Source organism: Anabrus simplex, chromosome 2 (assembly GCF_040414725.1).
Source record: "Anabrus simplex isolate iqAnaSimp1 chromosome 2, ASM4041472v1, whole genome shotgun sequence".
NCBI lineage: Eukaryota > Metazoa > Arthropoda > Insecta > Orthoptera > Tettigoniidae > Anabrus > Anabrus simplex.
Genome location: NC_090266.1, coordinates 131,451,142 through 131,477,730, shown reverse-complemented (window position 1 = coordinate 131,477,730; position 26,589 = coordinate 131,451,142). Strand labels below are relative to the sequence as shown.

Sequence of the window (26,589 nt, the reverse complement as noted above, 5' to 3'; positions counted from 1 at the left end):
GTTTATGTTGGCAATTGGGCTGCAGTGACAATTGACGGTAGTTTGAGTTCTTGGTTCAAGGTACTTACAGGGGTTAGACAAGGCTGTAATCTTTCACCTTTGTTGTTCGTAGTTTACATGGATAATCTGCTGAAAGGTATAAAGTGGCATGGAGGGATTAAATGGGGTGGAAATGTAGTAAGCAGTCTGGTCTATGCTGACTACTTGGTCTTAATGGCAGATTTTGCCGAAAGCCTGCAGTCTAATAACTTGCAGCTTGAAAATAGCTGCGATGAGTGTGGTATGAAAATTAGCCTTTTGAAGCTAAACTGATGTCAGTAGGTAAGAAATTCAACAGAATTGAATGTCGGAGTGGTGATACAAACCTGGAACAGGTAGATAATTTAAAGTATTTAGGATGTGTGTTCTCTCAGGATGGTAATATAGTGAGATTGAATCAAGGTGCACGAAAGCTAATGCAGTGAGCTCTGTTGTGAGGGCGCTCTGCTATCATACTGTGGTGTATATTTGATTACCAATACCGTAGGGAGCTCTGAATACCAAATACTGTAGTGAGATAGCGTGCGATAAACAAATAGTATCAACCGAAGTGATATAATGTAGTATGGATAATAATAATAAATTATTAAACCATGGAAACGCGCAGTAAGAAGGAGCTAGGCCAATAGGAAGACCAAAATTTAACAATATGAATAGAATATATTTAACAATCGAACATAGTAACAAGATAAATAAATCAAAGACAAATTTTAACAAGTTGTGAAAGATAAATATGTAAAAAACTTGAGGAAATGAGAAAAGTGTGCCACATTTACAAATAGAATTTCCGAAATGCATGTAAGAAAAGCCTATTGAACAAGTACAAGCGTACAATGAATACATACAGAAACTGAGTAAGAAAAATGGGAGCAAACCCTGAAAGAAAAGAAGTACGACAGGAAGGGGAAAGGGAAGTGGGATAAGGATCAGAACAGGGAAAGGATTTTCTTCACAGGGTATTCCTATGTTACGAGAACAGAATTTACAAATGGCGTAAGTCTTAGAAGACAACTGTAGTGATTACAAATAATTTTATATTGTCCGTAGTGCAGTTCGTGTAGAAGTGCAGTCTTTCATATGAGCTTTTAAAATACAAGGTATTAAGTCGGCGGAAGAAAAGTTCAGCAGGCAAATGGCCGAGATGAAAATTTAATGTCCAAATAATGATAAATCTTGCTCACCAAATAGTTTGAAGACATACAGTCCAGATGGAATTGACATAATACAAAGTAGCATGGTTATTTTGGTGCTCCACCACTCCGAGACGAAAGCAGACTCAAATGTGGAGCAGTGGAGTGGGAAATATATAGTGGTGTAGAAAAATCTAGAAAGGTGAGGAGGCTACAAGCCAGCAAGTTCGAGAAGCATATCATCACGTGTCCAGTAGGTGAGCACGCAACGCACAGACAACGGAGAAGGTGAAGCGTAGAGAGGATGACGTCATAGTCACGTGATGAATGGCACAGGCAGAGCACAGGTGAGCGGAGTAGTGGAATGCTTGATGCGGCGAGGGCAAGATCGAAGAGAACAGCAGCATGCAAGGTAGGGAATACACGTTGTAAATTCGGCTATCGTAACAGCTCGCAGTTGCGATCAGCAGTATTCTGTAAGAAGGAAGTCAGCTCCCGGACAAAACCATCTTTACATCGGTGGATGAAGCCGTACGCATAAACCGTCTTCAGTTGTGGGGTCATGTGAGGCGAATGGAGGGTGATAATTACCTAGGAGAATAATGGACTCTGTTATGGAGGGTAAGAGAAGTAGAGGGAGACCAAGACGACGATGGTTAGACTCAATTTCTAACGATTTGAAGATATGAGGTATAGAACTAAATGAGGCCACAGCACTAGTTGCAAATAGAGGATTGTGTTGACATTTAGTAAATTCACAGAGGCTTGCAGACTGAACTCTGAAAGGCATAACAGTCTATATTGTATGTATGTATGTAAGTAACATTTTTGAGGGATGACATAGATGAGTTAGTGAATATTAAACAGTTCTTTTATCTCATATTTCAGACTCCGAATGGCAATGTGGAAGCTAAAGTCATGTGTTTCTTCCGGCGACGGGACCTTCCAAACACCCTAATAATGTTGGCTGACAAGCATCAATGTAAGTTTGCTCCATTTGGTTCTGAAATTTTAGCTAAATTTGTTCATTTTGTTCACTCAAAGATAATACAAATTGTTTTGTGATCTCCTTCATTAGTTTTTATATTTTGCTTAACAGCTAAAACTGTGAACCATCAGTTGCAAAGTTGTATGTTTATTATATGGCTTTTATTGTGATTTATTGAGATAGACAGTGATATTGTTATTGGTCTGTAACTCGATAGTGGATATTGATTATTCAATGAAATTTAATGTAAAACCTCTTACCATATATCTGTTGCTTTATAAAAAAGAAAGCTTATTGAATTTGTGAAGAGGGTAATCTTTTCATTTTATGCTGTTTCAAACAGATTATTAGAATATGAGATTAAGGCAAATGTTTTTTTAAAAATAAATAATTCACTTTCTTAATGAGAGTGATGTGTTATAAATATTTCTCAAATTGTCTGAAGCACTGGACTTCTGAGCCCAGTTTGGCAGGTTGGATCTTGGCTCAGCCTGGTGGTATTTGATGGTGCTCCAATATATTAGCTTTGTTTCAGTAGACTTACTGGCATTTAAAGGAACTGCACTGGGATGAAATTCCGGCATTTTGTCATATCTGAAAACCATAAAAACATAGTTGATGTGAAGCCAATAACATTATTATTATTATTATTATTATTATTATTATTATTATTATTATTATTATTATTATTATTATTATTATTATTGTTGTTGTTGTTATTATTAATAATTGTCTGAAGAAACACTGGTGAGAAGAACTTTCTACTAAAGATTTTCTTAATGGGGGCTTGTAAAATCCACTTGTATAAACACTTGATAATCAGAATTCTGCCTGACAATTTTCAGCACAGGGGGAATTTTTTAAATTTTCTGCATGGCAGTCAGTTGGTTAGCCAGACAGAATGGCTCAGATGGTTAGAGCACTGGCTTTCTGAGCCTAAGTTGGCAGGTTTGATCTTGGCTCATTCCAGTGGTATTCGTAGATGCTCAAATGTATCAGCCCCATGTCAGAACAAAATGACTGGTATAATTGCCAGTTACTTTCCTGAGGGACTTGTGCATTTTACTATTTAAGGTTTGCTTATAGTGGACGTTCGAAAATAGCCTCATTAACGTTGGAAATGTAAGCTAGAAATTATAATGGCGTGCCTTGCTTGCTTTGGGTTTGCAGCGTATTTCCATTACGAGTTCATTGATGTTGCATTGCACACAATTGTGTGTTTCGAGTCCCTCAACAGGGTATCAGAACTGCTGGAAATGGACTTCGCCATTTGCTTGGGGGATGAGAATAAGAATTAGAGATATTTGAGGCATTGGAATTCTTTTATGGGGCATTTGTCTGCATCTGACTTGGTGAGGGACATAAGAGGTTTTTGAGAGGAAATAGAACAGGGAAGGGTAACTCAGGTGTTCTGTGGATGAGACAAATGTAAACTAGGCCTTCCGTGAACTCCCTAAAAAAGATATGTTGTGAAAAAAAAAAAAAATCAGAAATGATATTGACTCAGGATCACGCTGCCTGCACATTGTTCATGTGCTTCACGCAGGAATCAGGAAATCAACATGTTCCCGAATTGTGTCTACAATGTGTTCAAAGAGTATCTTGCTCTGCAATCTGACTTTGTGCTTGAAACATAATAGAAAGATTTTCTTTTGAAATTCTATAAGTGTCGCTGGGTTCAAAATGCTGCTACCTGCGATAGTGCTGTGAAGATTATGCCTCATCAGGGGACCTATTTCAAGAGCAAGAAAGCGCAGCTGCCAGACACATACTTGGTGAAGAAGTCAGGGGAAATTCTTCAAGACTGTCTTGTGCTCCCTAAATTACACTTCTGCTTGCCGTTCTCTTCTGCATTTGAACTCTTTGTGAGAATGTTGCAAACACCAAAGCCAATTTTCCCTTTCCTGTATTATGGTATAGAAGACTGGAGATCTAATGGAGAGGTTCATTAAACCCACCATTCTGAAAAGCAGTTGGTCATACAGTGTACAGTAGAACACTGTGCAGATAGCTATTGTGCAACTCGACCAAGAGGTGAGTGGATCAAACCCTACTATCTGCAGTCCAGAGAATGGTTTTCCTTGGTTTCCCATCCTTGCTGCTGGGCAAATGGTAGGATTCCTATTTAGAGGCCATGGCCGATCCGTTCTCTTTCATCCTTCACTGCATTGCAAATTCCCACACATCTCCTAGCCTGAGAGTAGGTGTCACTCGGCCCGCAGTACCCCATCGTTGTAGAATGTGCTTTCCTTTTCTGCGACATCATGCCCAAGCAATGAACTCTGAATTAAACACTATGCGCAACAATACTGTACTATTGCCTACACTTATTGACTGGAGGGTAGGTGGAGTAAGGTGTTTTCTGGCTTGTTCCAAGAACACTGCTACTTGCCTAGACAAGAAATGTGAATGCTGTAAATAGCTCAGGAGTTGTCCATTTCCAGTAGTTTCTGTGATATCCCAGGAATGCAGTCCTGCTTCCCCCAATGCTAAGACTGTGATAGGTACTGTACTCTGCTATTTCCTGTTGGTTGGGGCCTTTGAAAGGATGAAAGCATTGCTGAGCTACAGCATTAACCTGATCATTGTAGTGAACACACCAAATAGTGATTAATGAAATTGCATATTTCTGCAGATCCTCCTCTAGTTGTGGAGACTTGCCAGTTAAGACTTCTTAGTTGCTTGAAATGCAGTTTTCTATTTCTGCCAGTACCACACGTTGCTCTCAGACACTGAATACTTGTAGACCGCTGCCTTGTTCATGTGTTTTTTGGCATAACTGATCACAGCAAGTTTATATGGTGCAGTATTATTTGAATACTTGCTCATTGTGGATTAACAAACAATTTTGAAATCGCAAACCATGCGTGTATCCGAAGCACTATTTTGTACCAGACTGGAATAGAGCGTCGGTAGTCAGATCTGAGCTGATTCACTCACAAAACTACTGTAAAGTAATGTGGTGGGTACTTCCTAACGAGTGATAACAGGAAGTTGCATGGTATTTGGAATGCCAGATTTTACAATAGGATGGCGTGGCCTCCTTATTTCAAAATGCACCCAGAACTGTGCAATGAATCATCAAAAAAGTGGGTGTGTCAAATATGCAAACATTTCTCTTTCCCCACATTGGAGTAAAAAAATGCAGTGAATAAATTATGCAGTACCGGTCGAGTTGGCCATGTGGTTAGGGCTGCTCTGCTATGAGCTTGCATCCGGGAGATAGTGGGTTCGAACCCCACTGTCGGCCGACCTGAAGATGGTTTTCCTTGGTTTCCCATTTTCACAACAGTCAAATGCTGGGGCTGTACCTTAAGTCCATGGCCTCTTGCTTCCTACTCCTAGGCCTTTCCTGTCCCATTGTCGCCATAAGACCTGTCTGTGTCGGTGCGATGTAAAGTTAATTGTGAAGAAAAAAAGAATATGCAGTGGTGTTAATTATGCAACAAAATTCAGAGTAACAAGGGTAATGCATGGGTGATTCAAAACAAAACAAAAAACAACAGTGCTTAGTATGTTGTGTAGGGGCAGCAAACTGATAATTTTTTAAGAAGGGACACATGTCTGTAATGCATGGTTTGGGCACTGTGGGGCTTAAAAGCTTGCTACGAAGGTTCATTTCACTTCATACGGGACCCCATAGAGCAACAGGACAAGGGTTGAACTTGCATGAAAATAGCAAGTTGTATACTGGGTGGTTCACCAGCTGCTTGCATTTTAGTTTTTTTTTCATCCCGTCACTTTTGCTACAATTCTGAAATACATTGATCCCTCTCCCTCGACCGGGGTAATAGAACGGGATGTGTGTTTACAGGCTGGGAGACAGCGGGAAACGTGAACGTCACTAATAATTCATAATGGTTACTTCAAATGATCCCAAAAAACGAGCACAGATATGAAGAGCACATACACGTGCAGACCAAGAGCAGGTATTGTATAGGCTGGGAACTCTACGCTGCATGTCAAGCCTCGCAGTAGCTCGCGTGGCAGGAGCGCGGTGGGATATGTTATAGTGGACAGTGCTCAAGAGTTAGGAGGTAGTGGGTTTGAATCCCATGTAAGTATTTTCTTTCATTTTTTAACAGCCAGTTGCCAGGGATGTGACAAGGTTGCATACTTTATAATTTTCTGAGACTGATTTGTTTAATTGGCACTAACAATGGTCATTGGTATGGTAGCATATGGTATGGAGCTTGGTTGGAGCAGGCCAGGAAACACGTTGTTTAACGCAGCACACGCTTGAACTGACAACCTCCGTGGTCGATACAGAGCTGCGCACGATGTTGTAAGGACCATCTGGCATGTTGCAACATCTCTGGCAAAATGGATCAGCATTCCTCGGTTATGAGCTGTCCAGTTGACCAGAACTGGCTGGGTCCTGCGTATGCACCAGTTGTTTACGTGGCCTCACAGGAAAAAGTCCAGGGGTGTAAGATCGGGCCATCTGGTGGGCCAGAGGACAGGTTCTCCTCAGGATATGTTGCATGGAGATGATTCCGGATGACCATCGCCGCGTGTGGTAGATGGAGATGTGCGTTTACAGTCTCGAGCTCGGACCGGAGCGGCTCTTCGTTGCTTGAGCTTTTCAAGCTCAGCTCACTGCGGTGCAGAGAACAAAAGACCGGGACCGCCTGAAGTGCTATTCAAGTCTCAAAGCTCGTGAATCGGCTCATTAAATGCTAGCGCCCGTCTGTAGTGCAACTGAAGAAAACGCCGAACTCTTAAAAGTCCTCTTCATATTCAAACCCTGATCAGTTATATAAAAGCCCTCTTCATATTCGAACCCTGATCAGTTATGAAAGTAACCAACCTTTCATAAGTCTGACGAGTGAACGCCCAACAACCCACTGTGTTCTGTAATTTGACGAATAATATGGTCACCAGACTTCGGTGCTCTAGGGAAAACGCATGTGAATATGATTCTACTTTTGAGGACCCAATGATGGAAGTAATGCACAGGAAAGAATTATTTTTATTATTGTCAGTCCACATATCAGTAGTAGCTGAACAACGATTACCTCTCATTACCTCTACAATTTCTGGGGTAACTGATTGATGAGTGTCGTTGACTAGTTCATGACATTGGCGTGAAACAGTTGTTCGATGATGTAGTACATCGGAAACTTCAACTTTTCCTAATTCATTATCCATGTTAATTAGTTTTAGTGCCACCTTATGAAAACCATGACCCGACAGGACACCGAATGGTCGCAGATCCAATGCACACATTTCTACACAGGCCTTAGTAATCTTATGCTTTACAACGCTACTGAATGGAAATGTTGGTCGATGAGCTCCCATGATTCGTTGATCAGGAGCAATTGTCTAGCTAAAGTACTATTACTGGATTTCTTTAAAATATATCCTCAAAATTTGCACTTCAGAAAGCTAGTTTTTTTTTTTTTTTTTTACCGTAGGCATTAATGACGATATAAAATCGTTCCCACACTTCGCTTTTTGCCTCACACTTATCCTCTACACCATCCCAATCCAGTCCCCATGGCACTACAGCCCTTGAAGGGCCTTGGCCTACCAAGCGACCACTACTCTGCCCGAAGGCCTGCGGATTGCGAGGTGTCGTGTGGTCAGCACAACAAATCCTCTCAGCCGTTATTCTTGGCTTTCGAGACTGGGGCTGCTATCTCACCGTCAGATAGCTCCTCACTTCTAATCACATAGGCTCAGTGGACCTCGAACCAGCCCTCAGGTCCATGTAAAAATCCCTGACCTGGACGGGTATCAAACCCGGGGCCTCCGGGTAAGAGGCAGGCACACTACCCCTACACCACGGGGCCGGCCCTCTACACCATACTGATTGTTAGTTAGTTTCTCTATTACCTCATTTACAGTCTCCATCTCTTAACGAATGGCAAGCTTCACTAAAGACAGAACAGCTATGTAATATTTCCCAATGTCAGTTCTCTCTCGTATCAGACTTCTAGACCATTAGACCATGGGCTTACTAAGCAGAGTTCACTAGCCCAACAGCCAGATAGAGGCGAGCTTTCGAAGGTAGCTGCTGCTTGTACTCCAGTTACTCTAAAGACCGCCCCGAGAATGTTCCAGTGTACACCAAAACTCGAAAGACCGGCTCGTGCATATCTCTAGTGATTAAAACTACATCTTGCAGCAGTAAAGGAGTGGTATGTGCTCCAAGAACACATCTAGGTTCATCTAGGAGAAACCATACATAGCATTCTCCCATCAGATGGCCGTCAAAGAAATGGGGACCAATGAGGTGATCACCCACGATGCCACACCATACATTCTTGCCCCACTGTACCTGAAAAGCTGGGTATGGCAACCAGTGCCTATTATCTTTAGAGATGAGCCTTACCCCTAGAATTTCGTGTTTGCCATCTTTAACTTTTTCGTAGCTTACAAATTCTTTCACCAGAATGAATACTCCCCCTCGTACCATCCCTATTTACAGCTGAAATGCTGTTCCACAACAATGGAACCGTTAATTGCCAATTGTGTATTGATTGGTGGAAAAACACTTTTCTTATCTATACTATGATCTCGCCTAGTTATCAACAAATATTTAAATAGAAAACTATGTTACATGCAATACGTAGGATACTGTTGTAATATCGTACCTTGTGTCAGAAACTTACTTGTACACTTTGAATTTCGGCTACGTTCTTCAGTAGTGCTTTCCTCCCAGTTTCAATTTATTTCTTATAAATTGCACTTCAGTATGGAACAAAAATGAAATTTATAGCTTATTAATAACAGCTAAGATACTCGACCAAATTTCTGATTCCTCTTCTTTATTGCCAAAAAAAGTATTTGTAAATAATCTTATACTTAGTACACTACTGGAGGAACATTTTTTGAGATTGTATGCCATTTATGGTGCCTACGTATTCTTGTGCACGTTGAAGGTCTAATTCTTGAAGATTTAAACCTCTGAAATTACTAATCAGATTCCACAAGCTTAATACATATATTGGGCCTAAATAATAATAGAGGTGTTATCTTGATTTTTATCAAAGATCAGTGCTGCCCTCTATATCTTCTATATCCTAGATGTTAATAAATATTTGAAAACATTCACACCCTAAAAAATGTATTCATTCCTCCATTACTGTTCGATGTACAAAATAAAAATTTCATAGGTTGGTCGCTTTTACGTCTTAGATGTTAAATAAGATAGGGTTTATAAACATTCCAGTTATTCTCTGTGGGGTTGAAATAGTATTAGATCAGAAAACAAACAATTGTTCCCCCAAAACCGTTTGGCATAGGAACTGAAGGTGTATTTTACAGGCTCAGCCCACAGTGAATTCTCCAAACTATAAAACTTTGAATACTAACTTTCAGTTTAAAACTGCAGCGAAGCACGGGTATCTTGATAGCATATAAATAAACAAACAAACAGGATACCGCATGATACTGATTATCTTTGCATTATCTGCGCTGGAGCACCCACCGTGCAAAACATTAGCAGACATTGGTATTGCATTACTGAACAAAACCCTTGTGATACGAGTGGTTGAAGCATTTTTTAATTCAGCACTCACAAAAACATATAAATTTCATTGTTATAGGTTTTGGCACATTTTGTTGTACAGTGCTACTTTTGTAACTTCAGTTTTAATTGATCTTTTAAAACGAAATTTTAATCTATTAATGAATACTTAATGATTCATTCATTAAACATATTTTCATACCAGATTAATAGTTTTTCAGCTAGTTGTGCTTGGTAATCCTATAAATGAAGGAATTATGACATCTGTTTGAATCAGCGTAATTCTTTTATCCCAACTTTGGTTTTAAGAGATGATTTCCACCTTCCAATTCTTTTTAATGGTTAGAAAGTTGAGTTCAATGCCAATGCTGAACCCCACAATGAAATTTATATATTTTTGAAAATCTCTTATGTGTGGAATGAAGGAAGGGTCACGCTGACCAATATTCCTCAATATCTGGGCGCTTGTCCACTTCTTTCATGAATGCAATCCCTAGTTACAACCACATTATGTCTAATGTAACATCCCTGTGACTACGATATCGTGAGTGAGAAGATAACTTGTGCACTGAGGAACTGACCTGAATAAAGATTTGTTTCTATCAAGATTGAATTAATTAAATCTTGGTCTCGGAAAATTTTGAAAAAAGAGGATCGGTCAGTTTTGTGAGTCATATCAAATTTTATTCCAGAATTACCTGAAATAAAATAAAATAATATAAATAAAATATTGCTTTTTGCCTACACAGCTCATTACATATAAGGCACCGTGGTTGTAGTTGTAATATTGCTGTTTTCACTATAGTCATCATGGTGATTGCTTTCTGTCACCACAGTACTCTATACTATGGTCAAACTCACCGAAGAAATAATTATTTAATTGGAAACGTCATTTATTACACTTTCAAGTTCATCAGCTGGAATGTGTTAAAGTTTGTTACATGAAGCTATGGTGGCACGTGACTGAAAATCAAATATTTGACAGTATGCCAACAACCTGAAGTCTCCATGGCAATGTGTGTTGAAAGCTTGCTGTCTAATGTCCTGAAGCTTGAAATGAAATTGCGGTAGTATGTTATGAATATTAGCTTTTCTAAGACTGAAATGATGTCACCGAGTGAGTTGCCCATGCGATTAGTGTTGCGTAGCTGTAAGCTTCCATTCAGGAGATAGTGGGTTCGAACGCCACTGTCGGCAATCCTAAAGATGGTTTTCCGTGGTTTCCCATTTTCATACTAGGCAAATGCTGGGGATATACCCTAATTAAAGTCACGGTCACTCCTCCCCTACTCCTAGCCCTTTCCTATCCCATTGTCACCATAAGTTATTTGGGAAGAAATCTGATGGAATGAAGGAACAAGTGGATCATTTAAGGACTTAGCTTGTGTATCCTGCTAGGACGGTAGTATAGTAAGTGAAATTTAATCAAGGTGTAGCAAAACTAATGCATTGATCTCTCAGTTGTAGCCAGACTTAGTGGCCCAGATGGTTGAGATGCTGGTCTACTGACCCTAATTGGCTCAGTCCGGTGGTATTTGAAAGTGCTCAAATACATGAGCCTCGTGTTTGTAGAGTTACTGGCATGTAAAAGAACTTCTGCGGGACTAAATTCCGGCACCTCGGTGTCTCCAAAAACCATAAAAAATAGTTACTGGGACATAAAACCCAATAACATCATTATCTCTTGGTTGCAATCAGTGGTATTCTGTAATAAAGAAGTGAATATGACAACAATAATTGTTCTTTTAAGAGGCCAACATAGAGATCATTTTGCTCTGATAAAGAAAGAGTTCCCAGGCATAAATGTTTTCAGGTAGATTTATTTGTACAGAAGTGAAAGCTGGATGGGCTCAGGTTATCTTATTCGTATGCTGGAAGACTAAGAGGCATGATTATAGTGCAAATGATTGCTGGTTCAAGCAGGAGGGTACTCGATAATGTAGAGAGAAATACTCGGTTAGGAATGAACTTCATGGATGAAGCTGTGCGTATGAATCAGCATCAGTGGGAGAGTATGTGGTTTATATGAAACAAAAGAAGGAGGGAAGGTTATATAGGAGAATAATGACTTATGAGGGAGTTAGCGCAAATTGCGATCGCAATTGCAAAAAAAAGTTTTGGTTTGCTTGGAAGAGTTTTACATGTACATTACAATTATGCACACAATATTTGCCGTTGGCAATTTCACTACACTTTACAGTCATGTGCGTGTTCAGTCACAGAGTTCAAAAAATGGGTTGTGGGTAGCACTTGGTGGCAAAAGATTACGAGGTTGAACGTGTCCACAAAGTACAAAGTGCCGGAAACAAAATTGCTTGTCACAGTAGGAGCATTTCATGGATGCCTGCATTAAGTTGTCTTCTGAGTCACATTGCTTTTGAACATAAAAAATACATTAGGGCAGTGTTTTAAACCTCTGATCTGAAGTTGTCATATCCAGCTACAGTCCAGGAGTACCGAACAAAGTCTGCGAAGACTGAAGAACAGAGCTGATTGAGATGAATATGCATCAGCAGTGAAATTGAATCCCTCAGCGATGGTGTGAACTGATAGTCGTTAAAGATACTGTGATCTTTAATCCGCTTCAGCACTGCCTTGAGCTGTCGGAAGAATAGAATATCAAGTGGCTGAATATAAGGTGTGCACCCAGGAGGGATGGTCTTGACGGTATGCACCATGTTTTGAGTTTGTATAGCATCGAAATGAGTTCTGTCATAAAATGTCCTGAGCAAATCAACCAGGAGAAAAGACTCTCTCGCTGTATATGTGAAGTAGACATATTGAAAGAATTGAGTCAGGATTTATTTCGTGATTAGGCCGGACTTCAAGGCAGCTTGAATTGGATTTTGCGGTTTCAGCATGTGTTGTGCAACTCGCAGTCCAGATTGACCTATAGGTTTTTGGTAAATTACCAGCATCTTTGGAAACACGTATCCACTTTTTGACATAACTGGTTGGATGGTGTAAGAATTAGTTGTTGCATGATCACTTCGCACCAAACTTCTTACAGTCTTCTCTCCCTTGAAATGCAGAGTTCGCGATAAGTTAAGTTCTTTCCATATACCACTTCGATCAGTGTTATATATTGTATCCGCTCAAAGCCTGAGTCCCAACCAGCATTTATCTCGGGGTGTTACGGTCCGAATCTATCGCGACTAATAAACAATAAAAAAATTTATGAAGATATAAGATCTCCAGTTACATATATGGACGCCATCCAATTAGTACTACAGGGTTGAGCGGGACACTCTAATCAATTAACTTTAAGGCTCATCATAAAAACACAAAAAAAAAATTAAATCAGATCAAAGGGAAAAATATGAATGCTCCGTCCTAGGAATGGGGACGGATATTTAAACGGTCATCAAGGGCTTACTATTCTACAAGAACAAGTACCTGGAACTGTTTCCTTGCAATTGCTAAAGGAGCATTTTATGTAAGTAAACAAATTTTTTTACACACAACCAAAATCTGTTGATCCTTAATTTGCCGGGATTGGCAAATTATTCCTGAAATTTTTGCACAATATATGACACTTTTGACCACCCCTCCATTTGGGTGGTGGAACCGTTGATATCTGAAGGTATCAGATTTACCCTCGTTAACTCAATGACCATTGATGGTCATGGACCAATTACCTGTTGGCCAAGTGCGCGCGATCACATTACCCCTGTCATTGCCTCCATTTTTATTGAGATGAGACCAACCCGGGACACTACAAACTCTCTCCGGGTTCCTAACCAAGATATGCTAATCGTTAACTGAAGGAACCAACAAAGAGACTCTAACCTAATGGTCCAGACGTAGGGATTTGCCTTCATATTACAAATATTAACTCATTATTTACAACACCTTGACATTATTACCTTATTTCGCCAGCTGACTTCCCTAGTATCATTCATCATCATCATCCGAAATAATAAAAAAATAAAAAATAAAAATATTTTAATTATATATTATTATTATTATTATTATTATTATCAACATTATTATTAATAGTGGAGATCGTGATTATCGTAACCCGTAATCATCCTCGCTCTAATATTTCAACTTCTCGCTCTTATTATTATCATCTGAAATAAAAAAGGTAGGTTCTTCTTCTGATCCTTCAAATATTATTATTATTATTATTATTATTATTATTATTATTATTATTATTATTATTATTATTATTATTAAAGTAGTTTGAAAATTTCAATATTTTCATTTCAACTCCCACCATCATTGTTATGTTCATAAATTTAAAAAAAAATCTTCTTCTTCTGATTCTTCAAATTTTATTATTATTATGATTATTATTATTATTATTATTATTATTATTATTATTATTATTATTATTATTATTATGGTAAACTAATTTCACGTGTTACACCACCGTTAGCAATATTTATGGTTAATGCATAAGCTTTTACAATTCCAGTCTAGTTTGGCACTTAATCAATTAAGACATGATTTACTTGGATTATTATTATTATTATTATTATTATTATTATTATTATTATTATTATTATTATTTCGAAAATTTTATTTTTATTTCCCATCTTTAGGATTTAGTCATATATGTTATCTCCCCATAGGAATCACCCAGATCCGAATTCACATCGGCCAGGCCGTAACAACGGTATTCGAACCCGCAATCTTATTTTCGTACTGTCGTTAATTCAGGGAGACCATGTCCTCCTAAGACAAATCTCAAATCCCATAATACCTCACAGTTGGGCAAATACCTCCAATCTCTGCAAGTGCTAAATTTTTCCTTCCTTTTCATTTTGAAGTCCATTTATCCTACTGGACTCTTCAAACATTTAATTCATTCATTAATCTTCGGTGCGTGGACTCCTGCCACTCATGACACCGAATCGGCATATTATATCGACGTAGGCATCGAGATTTATCTATTTCATCATCAAACACAGTACGGCTCAATTCTCACCTCATGCCGGATTTTCGTCCCGCACGACTTCCTATCTCAAAAATGGGCTCAAACCACTCTGGGCTTTCAACATATGATGACCATCCTATACACGTGCCTCTTTCACTTCTAAACAAATATGAATGGATGAAAACCATAACGGTATAAGTAGAATTTTGGTCATTCAGAGAAAAAGGCATTTAAACATCTTCAACACACATATAAAGCATGCTATTTGTAGTTACACCACCCATCACTAGAGCGCAGAATATTACTGCTATCACTTGTATCTCTTTGCTGGTGAAAGGATACATCCTCCCGGAGTTACATCCTGCACTTAACTCATTTTTTTTTTTTTTAATGTCACCTATACCGTTATGGTTTTCATCCATTCATATGTATGATTATTATGGAGTCCAAAAACGTTAAATCAACAATTAAGGTTTAAATCAAATTTACTGCCCAAATCAAAATATTCACACCACATGTTATCTCCACATTGAAATTACTTTAACTTGCAATCATTCCATTAACTTAGGCCCGTGTCATTATTCACAAAGCATTGCAGTAAACACGCATTTACACATTACCCATGTTCATTTATCACTCCGATACTTCTACTGATTATTATGTTTCTGTCCACTGGCGAAACTTTGCCTCACGAATAATCATCGATATTTACAGACAATTCAATGGACTTCATTCCGTCCCACAAGAACAAAAATCACTCGGCAACCTTCTACCTCTGGATAATCTTACAACATGCCTTAATATCTATAAAGTTTCCGATAACGGAAAACATATTTTGAGCACTTCTAAAATGAATATTAATCTTATATTTACATGAAACGTGCTCCATATAATTTCAAACAATTCAAGCACTTGAATAAACAAATCAACCCTACTCTACTCTATTATATAATCAAAATTATGATGAGTGCTTGATCTAATTATGTACATTTTAACTTGTCCCTTTGTCTATGTATCTCTGAATTTATACAAGCTGGAATCGGCTCGTTTCACAATCAAGTTACCATAATGAAGGAATATGATTTCCGCTCGCTAACGATAGCAATCTACAAATGTATATTAAAGGGTACTCATCTCAGCCTGTAGCTTGCTAAACCGGACGAGGAGCACAGGCCCCGTCCCGTTTAGGACTTCATCCTACTGCATCATGCCAGCGTGAAGAAGTAATCCAATGCACTTTTCAGATTTACACATATTAAATTTCAAGTTTCAAATTTTTAACATTTTAACAATTTTATACACACTAATATTGAACTGAAACTTTACATTTCTGGCCTTTTATCTAGCCCACTTAATGTAAATATACATTCTTCGTTCCTTTCCCGGACACTAGGAACATGGAATACCTCGGGATCCCCTCTACAACGACCCGGATGTGCGCTCGATTTCCCGTCACGCGTTCGCGCAGCTGACCAGGTATCAGTTGATGATTGACTGTTCACTGGGTGAAATACGTTGAACACACTTGATCGTTCCCACGTCACGTACCTCCTAATTTCTTTTTGTAGAATCTCACACTCCTATCCGTAGGTTTTAATTTAATGAGTTCGGTAAATATTGGAACTCTTCTTGCTAGTAGACTGTTCAAGACTGTAATATGTACTACTACACGTCACGAATCACTGTGCTACGTAACATTCTAACACTTCGAACACTACTCCACGAGTAAATACACACATGCTCCCTGGCGTAGTAACAGCACGGAAAATATTCACAAGTAAGTTACGTACGTTGGCGTGGTAACAGCTCGAACACATTATCAGAAGTAAGTAAGTCCGTCTCCACGACCCTATATTTATATTCGTCTCCCCTCTCCTGAGTTCACGAGAGGTCATCTAATGACGCGCAGCTCCGATATCCTCATACGGCTATGTGCGCCTTTGCCAGTGGCTTAAATATGGGATCCAGTGATGTAATTATGTTCTCAAAGGCTCTATGCCAATTCTCAACTAATATCGTTCGCTGTTAATTGATATAATTGCAAATTTAGCTCTTGTATCCCGGCGTGGGATTTCGCGCCATATTGTAGCGTCTCCTGCCTGCAGCCAATCAACGGATTGAGTGCAACTCAACCGGCAAGCTTGTTTCACATTGCGCAAGGTTCATTTGGTTCCTATTGAATTGGGATTGCTCCTTTGTGACACAGCAAGATTTCAATCTACCACAAGATGTGTCCGACTGTTTTGTCAACATTTAACCTCTGTTGTGGGTCTATTGGACAAAATAATTCCCTCTGCACCATTCATTGTTGAATTCACATCTTCTGGAACTTAATAGAAACATTGGACAATGTTTAAAATCCGACATAAACCAATTTTTAAATGTGCAACCTTGGACTATTCGTCAACTAGAGATTATTTTATTCAATTTTGAGATAATTGTTGTTTAATATTGTAATTTTACGAGACATATACCAAAAGATTTTATTTGTCACTGTTCAACATAACTTTGTTACATCTACAACAGTTCATATTTTCACCATTTTATATGTATATCATTCCACCACATCCCCAGTCCATTCTTTCATCTCTCATCTCGCTGCATAACTCTGTTTTAGGACTATGGTATACACTTACGTATCTTGGCTAGGCTGATGATGGTCCTTATAGGACCGAAACTAGTACCTTGTAATAGCACATTGTAATGTTTTTGTAAACATCGCATGATTGTCAAGTGTTGAGAAGGTGGATTTAAAAAAATTGTATTTATTTTATGTACTTTCATCATAGCTATCACTGCTCTGTGGTCATCCGAAAGGCTTCCTCAGGCATAGCTGTAACATCCATAAACCATTTGATGTCCTTTTTCCACTAATATGTAATCAAGGTTTTTTCTTTTCTTTTGCTATTTTCTTCCTGGACTGTGTGTTCCCTAGTATTAGTTGGTTCCTCTGGCAAAAGTCCATTGACATATATCCTTCTTGATTCTTCTTACCATACTTGATTCTTCTTACCATATCCTTATGGCCCCAGAATCTCTTCTCTTCCCAGTCCCTCCCTTCCCACTTGTGCACTCAGTGTATTTCTCCACTTCTTCAAAAGAATTCACTTCTTTGTTTCCAGTTTGTGCGGCATATACTTGAAACAGATCTTGGTGTTCCGGTCTCAAACTGTATCTTTGCTATGATTATTCTGTCAGTGCCCCTCTTCTCCTCCTCCACATATTCCAGGACATCCAATCTTGTGATCATTCCTTCTCCATTTACTGCATCCTGTACCCTTCCTTCATTTTTCTTTCCCCTCTTCCTCTCCATTTTGTTTCTCTAAGACCATGCCTTCAGGTCACGGCTGGTAGTGATTGAGGGAACTCTTGACGGCAGAATGTCAGAACACAAACATCCTGCAACATCATGCGACAGTATCATGGTGCCATTTTTCATCTGGACAATGCTCGTCTACACACGGTACATGTCTCTATGAACTGACTGTGTGTGATGTTGAGGTACTCCCATGGCCAGCAAGATCCCCTGCTCTGTCTCCAATAGAACGTGTGGGGCCAGCTCACTCGCTTGTAGGTATCCAGGATATGTGGAACAGTTGTTGGCCAGTTTGCTTCAGCAGAGGATACAATGGCCTTAAGGCACCCTTCCCAACCGAGTCAGTGCATGCGTCCATGCCAGAGGGGGGTGCAACTTAATACTGATATGTAGGCTCGTACTGCCAAGTTCTTTGTAAATTTGACTTGATTTTGTAATCGCTGAAACATCACATACTCTATCAACACAGGAAGTTGGTTTGAGCCCCACTGTTGGCAGCCCTGAAAATTGTCTTCTGTGGTTTCCCATTTTCACACCCAGCAAATGCTGGGGCTGTACCTTAATTAAGGCCACGTCAGTTTCTTCCCCACTCCTAGGCCTTTCCTGTCCCATCGTCACCATAAGACCTATCTGTGTCGGTGTGACGTAAAACAAATTGTACACAACACAGGAAGTTTCATATTGTTTACTCCTCCCTTTCTGGGTGCTTCCATTTTTTTGTCAGGCAGTGTGTTTTGGCAATAAGTAAAATTAATTCTGATTAAATATTAAATGTTAGGAACTTTCAACAATACCTTGCACTCATTCCTTTTTTTTTTTTTTTGTTTGTTTGTTTTTGTTTTGAGTGGCTGGACTTTTTTGTAAACTCCTTTGCTGCATTTATGATGTCAAGCATCACCATTATGAACAGTATGTCATGGTATGCCTGATTCTAGACAAGAGTTTCACTGGCAAGATTCCTCTGTGTGGGGATTTAGGTACCTCCTCCTCATTGTGGTATATTTAAAAAAAATCTTTCTGGGATGTCTTGAGCATCTAAGCCCATCTTTGGTTTTGACTAGATTCCATTCCTGACACCATGTGGATTTTTAGGTGGAAATTTCACCTTAGAATCCTCTGGACCAGAACCTTCGCTATGTAAGTAGAAGGCATACAGCTTACCCATTGTACTTGTTGACCCTCTTGTTATATATTGGAAAATTTATGATTTTTACATGTCTCTGAATTATAGTTTACTTACCATATTGTACAATAATAATAATAATAATAATAATAATATACTATAATAATATTAAGCGTTGGGAATGTATATATACTTATGACAGTCTCAAAATCAATGCTTAAGCAAGTCTTTTCAACTAGTTTTCAATTTTGAACTTTTAATGTTTATCAATTCATTGTGTTGGCTGAAGAAAATCTCTCTTTCGTTTTCTCTACCTAAAGTAACCAAATATTTTTAAGAAAGTAATTTTGTGCAGTGTTACAAGAAGCAAATAATTCAGTTTTTATTTCATTTGTCAGAGATTACCTGTATCTTAAGCCTCAGCACTCGCATGGATGCGTTGTGATTTGGTGATTTGCTGGTAACCAGTTCGGAAGCAGAAGTTCTTGTGTATCAGTTTTTAAGGCATCATCCAACGAATGTGTTTTCACTTGGCAGTTGCGTGAAGAATGGAAGCCGAGATGAAATGGTACCAATTTTATCAACAAGTTCTGTGAAGACTCTTGCTAAGTGAAAATAAAGACCCTGTGGATTTTCAGCAAGGTACGCATGATTGAGTTTGTCAGTAATTATTTGTTGTATCTTAATTTTGTTAATGTCTTTTGGTTTCCTTGTAATTTAGTTTCCCAAATAAATTTGCTTACATCTCAGTATCACTTCATGCATTGCTGACAAATGTAAGACATTTGTGTGTGAGTAGTTGGAAAACTTCATAGCACAATGTATGATCCAGATTTAGTGTTTAATTTAATCTTAAAGGCATTTCGAGTAACTTTCCATAGGATTGGTTACTGTGGGAGGAAATTAAGAAAGTTAAATTGTCACACACATTTACATACTGTTAACTATTAATAAAGTCATCTGCCAAGAGTATGATTACATGCAGTGTCATTGAATTCATCTAGGTTTGGTGCTTTTGTTGAAATAGGTATTATGTTGCTTAATCATAATTTTTTATAACCGGCTGTTAGTAATTGCTTGGAATTAGTTATAATGGTACCGCTAAGTATAGTTTGGAGTAAGGATTGCTAGCTGTTTCAGCAGTTGACCAAGGTATGAGTAATATACATCAGACTACTGACGACAAAGCATAGTTTCTCTAGAGTTACAGCTGAAAATGTATGATCTGTTAAGTATTTATAATTTTTATTGGAATTCTTACGACAGTACACCTGTTTATTTTAAGATTTACTTGTAGACAAATTTTATTTTATTAGTCTTAGTGATATTCTGGAGGAACTAATCAAGTCGATACAGGTATCTGATTTACCCATTGTAAGTTTGTATAGGCCTAATAAGTGTTCAAGAATTATTTTTTTCTTTTCTTATTTATGCGTAAAATGAAGATCAGTATGTAAAGAATTGGTGTATCATGTTTTGGTATCTTTTATTTCAGGGTTACAGTGTGATGCACTATCCCCCTGAGGTAACTTCTTCCTGGTCTCAAACAGAAGATAAGTTAGCTTGAATATTTCGTAGATCATTATAAAAATCTGATTGCACATTACCATTGTTGTAATGTTATTTGGAGAAACATAATCCAATTTCAGGTATGTTGGTGGATGTTTATGTTTGTAAAATATATAATTTGAATCATGTGAAGTAATTCTTTCTGTGATTTCATAATAGTGAAAATTGTAGCTGTAATTTCTACATTATTATATATAGAGGGAGAGAGATAGGTAGTGAACAGTTGTCAGCTAGGAACAAAACTGAAATATCTGCTTTATAACTGTGCTTTCTTAGATATATATTTCTTAACAGGATCAGGAATCCACAGTTAATAGGTTGTATCCTGTGTCACTGCTAACATTCTGTTGCTGGCCTGAGTATAGTTTCTCAATAATTGCTCCATTAAATGGTGGGTATGCATCTTATATTCCTTTAAGACCCAGGATATGTCTCAAATAATTACTGCTGCATATACCACCGGCACATATGTCATGCACAGTACACAAAGTTGGTGATCAGTATATCACTGTGTCAATGCACGTTGAATTCATAAAATCTTCTTCTCCACAAGTCAGTTGTAAGTAGTTTGATTTCTGATGGACCCATTTCCTTTGACATTCCTTGAATCAAGTTTTGCCTTGAATTCAGTTCTCTTGTAGTGTGATTCATATGTGTCTCGATAGGAGGCTGTTATTCGTAGAGTATTAAAAAAAGGCTGAGTTTGCTTAGCATCTTCTTTGTTACTCATTGCTGTTTATCTACCCAGGCTGTCATCCATTGAGTGGTAGCATCTTATTTCTGCTGTTCTAATTCCTTATCTGCCAGCATTCTTGAGAGGCCTTATTTTCGAGGCATATTATTCGACCCCTCTAATGAAATGTTCAAATGATTCTTGCCTCCGGTGAAACCATTTCATTGTAAATCTTTCTTTGCAGAGCTCTTGTTTTTTGCAACAACTATTGTCATATTTTCTGCCGGATGCATTTTAAGTTACAAAATCATTCGTGCAAATTTTCCTCCCTTGCTCTTTTTCTCTCCCTCAAGTGTGTTTATGCCATCTCTGACACTTTTGTCATTCTAGAGTTTTTCTTCTGTGCAAGTGGCTATGCAGTTTGGATCGTGTAGCTTTCAGTTTGCATCCGGAGGATAGTGGGTTTGAACTTTACTGTCGGCAGCCTTGAAGATTGTTTCATGTTCTTTCCCATTTTCACACCAGCCAAATGTTGGGGCTCTACCTTAATTAAGGCCATGGTCTCTTCCTTCCCACTCTTAGCTCTTTCCTATCCAATCATTGCCATAAAATCTGTCTGTATTGGTGCAACATTAAGCAAATTGAAAAAAAAAAAATCTTCCTTTCCTTCTTTCTCTTGGATGATGGATAATTTGATCTTGGTTCATAAAAATTAAGGGATAAATTATATGGAAGGAACATTGCAAGAAAGTAAATACAGTTTTCTTTTAATTGAAGGAAAACAGTGAATGTGGAAACTGTGTTGGAAATGTTTCATATAAAAATTAAGTGTATAAAACATGATTATAAATGCAAATAATGGAAAGAAACTAACAAGTGCAAATCAAGTCATATACAGAAAGATAGGAACATCGAAAGGAGCACACAATCCATAACTATAATTGCATTGCTCCAAAATGATCTGCCATATGCTGAAATCAATATTTCTGTGTGACACCCATATTATTAACCAGGAAAGAACTAGTGATAATTGTAGTCTTTAAAATTTCCTGCTACGTGCATTGATCCAACATAGCTTTCACTATCTTTGTAACATCTAAAACCGCCTTTAAAGGCATAACATATTGGTCATTCTTGTTGTTGTATGGTAATTTTTAAAAAGTACATAAAAAGAGACTAAAGGTGGTAAATCTGTTCATAATAGGTACGTAAATGGTTATAGAAAGAATTTCTGAGATTCCCTCTGTTAACCTTCTAAGCTTAATCCATTCACCTATTCTTTCTCAATTCACGTGACATGATCACACAACTAAAGATGGTTCATCACAGTTTCAGCCAATGTGTTGATTCCTAGCTTATCCTTGATCACTTTCTTATGAATTCATTCCTGCCATAGATGCAGCTTGTTTATGACAAGAATTTTTCGTATTATTTTCATGTCTGTTGCCTGCAGCTTACTCACGAGGAACCTGGATTCTAAAGACTACACCTTACTGTGTAATGTAAAAATAACTTGGTCTGCAAATCCTTGCACAGTATCATTGAATGTAACCAGCACAGAGTCTACTAACTTCCCACATTAAATTTGTTACACTTTTGATTTTTGTCTCTAGACTGTCATCAGGTAGAATACACTTACACACATGCCCCACAGTTGCTTACTTCTTTCAATTTCCATGGTGTTAGACTTCTGATTGTTAATACTGTTTGCTGTTGCAATATATTAAGATTTCCCAAACCTGACTGAATCACACCCTGTCAGTTAGTGTATAATTCTTGTATACTGTGGTCAATTAGACTGAAAGACGACACATGCAACCATTTTAAACAAGTACTCGCTCTAGGATTAACTCTCAGTGTAGCCTGATTTTTAAAAAAAGAGTGAAGAAAAATCAGTCGTCTCCATTCAGGCCATGGAGGTTCTTGGAGGAGTGGAAGGTAAAGGCTTCCATTATCCGTAACCTCAGCACTTGGTGGGGAAGAGTAGTTAGCTCTATGCCTGGCTGGCTTTGCACCCAGGAATTAACATTGTAATAATTTTTTGTGTAGGCTGAGTGGACCTTGGGGCCATGTGCAACTCTGGAAGTGGAAATCTTTATTCTTAAAATTTTCGACTTCCTGACGGGGGGAATCAAATCCCCGTCCTTCCGGGCGAACCAAGCACACCTTTACTACTTTGGCCAGGCAGCCCCTCATTGTAGCCTGATGGTTTACTTGAATGTGTAAATTGACTGTAATTACCAAACTTTGATACAGCAATCCATAAGTATGGTCCACATCTTTTTGCCGTGTACTCAGGCTTAGAACATGCTTTATATGGATCTACAAAATGAGCATAACTGTATTTTTCTTGTAGCATTTCATAGTTACCTAGTGCACATTAAAATTCTGGTCCTGACTCTTTTATGTCCTGAAACCTCACTGATTTTAATTCATTTTATTGTCCATCACTGCTGTCTTGGAAGACTTCTGCTCTTTAGCTTGATGCTTTGTGCAAATACTCCTCCTTTACCTCCAACCAGGACACCTCCTCCTAATATTCAAATGTTATCATCTGCATTTCTGCCACAATCTATTTTTCATCCTCTTTGTTATTAATTGAATTCTGTGATCCAGAGTTTTTTTTAGATTTCCTCTCTCATTGAATACATTTCTCTCTTTTTTTTCTGTCCCACTCTGTTAATGCTTCTCTAGTATCTACAGTGAGTTCACAGTAAGTACTTCAGATGTTATTAATTCAACTTTTTTAATCTTTTCTTAAAATCTTTTAATATTATCATGACCGAGCTCGATAGCTGCAGTCGCTTAAGTGCGGCCAGTATCCAGTATTCGGGAGATAGTAGGTTCGAACCCCACTGTCGGCAGCCCTGAAAATGGTTTTCCGTGGTTTCCAATTTTCACACCAGGCAAATGCTGGGGCTGTACCTTAATTAAGGCCACGGCCGCTTCCTTCCCACTCCTAGCCCTTTCCTGTCCCATCGTCGCCTTAAGACCTATCTGTGTCGGTGCGACGTAAAACAACTAGCAAAAAAAAATATTATCATGATAAGTTTACGTGATGACTCTTCTAATATTTCAGGTTACATCCTGACTTATGTCTACATTTAGTTTTGGCTTGCTTGGTTTGATTTGTAGCTTACCTCTATGTAATCCTCCCTATCTACAATGTTTTGTTTGAAACCATTTTATGTGCCTTTTCTTGGCAATATTTTACAGCGCTGACTACAGTATTCCACCATGATTTATGTACTTCTCCACTTTTACACATGTTTGTTTCTAATACTGGATTCCTATATATTATTCATTCAGTTTAATTGCCTGTTGGTTCCTTATTTTTCCCATACTTAACCATTACCTACATTTAATTTTGGCTGTTGGCTTTATAGCAGATCTTAGGTTTTTATACATGTCTATTTAAGAATACAAAATTAATATGTTTTGGACTTCAAACCATGATTGTTGCTAAGTTCCGTAGAAAGACTTAACCCCAATGAGAATTTTAAAATGCACCAGTGAGACTTGTTTTATACAGAAAAATAGCCATACCTTGAAAACTATGATATATTTAGCTCTGAAAATTGCCATCCTCCCGAAGGTATCACCACCTTGACGAAGGCAAAATATATTTTGCTGGGTGTTTATTGGAGGCTTACGTGGTCAAATGATCCTTAGAGCTATGCCGGCGGGAGCATCTGCTCCTGGTAGGGCCACCCAAGCCGGACAGGTCTAAGGTGATGATCCAGACTAAGAGTGATACCCTGGTCCTCCAGGTTGGGGGTTGAGCGTAGGGTTAACTCCCCTACCTCGTAAAAAAACCAACTGTTACGGATACCTTAAGAATGAATGACGCAGGACTGGAAAACTTGGTGACGAACCGGCGAGAAAAACGACTGAAGAGAAGGAAAAAGGATATTATATTATGATGTTGAGGATGACCTTAGAAAGTTAGGAGTTAAACGTTGGAGAAGAAAAGCTGAGGAACGAGATGAATGGAGGCAGGTGATAAAGGAGGCCAAGGACCTACAAGGACTGTAGCGCCGACCAGTAAGTAAGTGAGTAAGTAAAATTGCCATGTTGCTAGGCCTACTGCAGGGTTTCCATTTTATCATAACAAGAAGAATGAGAAGAGATCACTGCTCAAATTTTAGGGGAAGGAAATTCAACAGGAAAATGGTGGGAAAATTGTTCATTTTTGAATTTTTACAACTTACACTATCAGAACAACTTTGCCAAGGTTGAGAGAGCAGACTGTCAGACTCATCAAAGGAGTAACATAAACAAGTGTTACTTTTCTTTTGTAAAAACATAACATGAGATTGTAAGATCTTGGCTATACACTGCTTAAAGGAATATGCTGGAAAAACTAAAAACAAGCGTATATACTTTTTGTACCATACACATTTGACCTGGTTGGTAAAGACCCATAGTCACTTCTCTCTTTATGTCCACTACAAAAATAGCCCAGCAGTTACATTCGGCCAACGACCTATGGGACCCTCTCTCCAGCTCCAGTGCCACCTCATTTCTTGCTTTTGTGAGAAGATGCATATAGGACCACCAAGCAGGATATTAACTTAGGAATAAAGGAACATAAGCATGACTGTCATCTTAATCAACTTGGGAAATCTGCTGTTACTGAGCCGTACTTCCTCTCCGGACAACATAAAATCCTCGTATGTATTGATAGGGAAATGAAATAAGAAGCATTTTTCCAGTTACTTCAATTGCAATGAGGAAGAACTCTACGTAAAACAAATTTGTCTTCCAGTACTGAGAAACAGACAGCAGTTCAACCTTAGACAAAATTTGTACAGAATTGTGGACTGCGCAGTAACTGTTCATGTGTCCATCTATACAAGTGTGGATATTTCATATGACCTGTCTTGAAAAATAGGTGGGTTTCTTTCTACTCTATTTTAATTTTATAAAATGAATTCCTTTGTGATAGGTTTCTTCTACTGACTTGTTTTATTCAAAAGAGATTTAAGATTGCCTCTAAATATAAGGCCTGGATGGCCATAAACTTTTTTTTTTTTTTTTTTTTTTTTTTTTTTTTTTTTTTTTTTTTTTTTTTTTTTACAGACTCTGTATGCATTAAAATTGATTATTACTTCTTCAGAAACTTTGCCATTAACTTACCACTATGTCACTTTGAACACCATAAAGTAAACCACTCCTTATACTCCTTCATGTAGCATTTACATAAAGATAATCTTTCCCCTCATTGTCACTGTCAACAGATGTACAAAGGCTTTTTTTTTTTTTTCTCATGTTCTGACAGGCCATAAATAATAGACTTATTGAGATAGCAAGATGATTTTATTACTAAAATATTTGTACATTCTTACTTATTTTTCTACATAGTCACCATGAAGGTTGAGGCATTTGCCATAAC

At 38.2% G+C, this 26,589-nt stretch overlaps 1 protein-coding gene and 1 long non-coding RNA gene across 9 annotated transcripts in view; both read left to right on the top strand.

Annotated features, from left to right (window-relative positions):
• LOC136863928 (metastasis-associated protein MTA3) overlaps positions 1-26,589 on the top strand; it is a 901,938-nt gene that overhangs the window by 98,550 nt on the left and 776,799 nt on the right. For all 8 annotated transcript variants that reach the window (XM_067140366.2, XM_067140364.2, XM_067140363.2 and 5 more), the window contains one exon: positions 2,058-2,151. In XM_067140366.2, the coding sequence (XP_066996467.2) occupies positions 2,058-2,151 (94 nt within the window). The remainder of the gene's footprint in view (positions 1-2,057; positions 2,152-26,589) is intronic.
• The window catches only part of LOC136863931 (uncharacterized), a 56,482-nt gene continuing 50,355 nt past the window's right edge, over positions 20,463-26,589 (top strand). Inside the window, exon 1 of the long non-coding RNA XR_010859228.2 lies at positions 20,463-20,601. This is a non-coding gene — a long non-coding RNA (uncharacterized lncRNA). The remainder of the gene's footprint in view (positions 20,602-26,589) is intronic.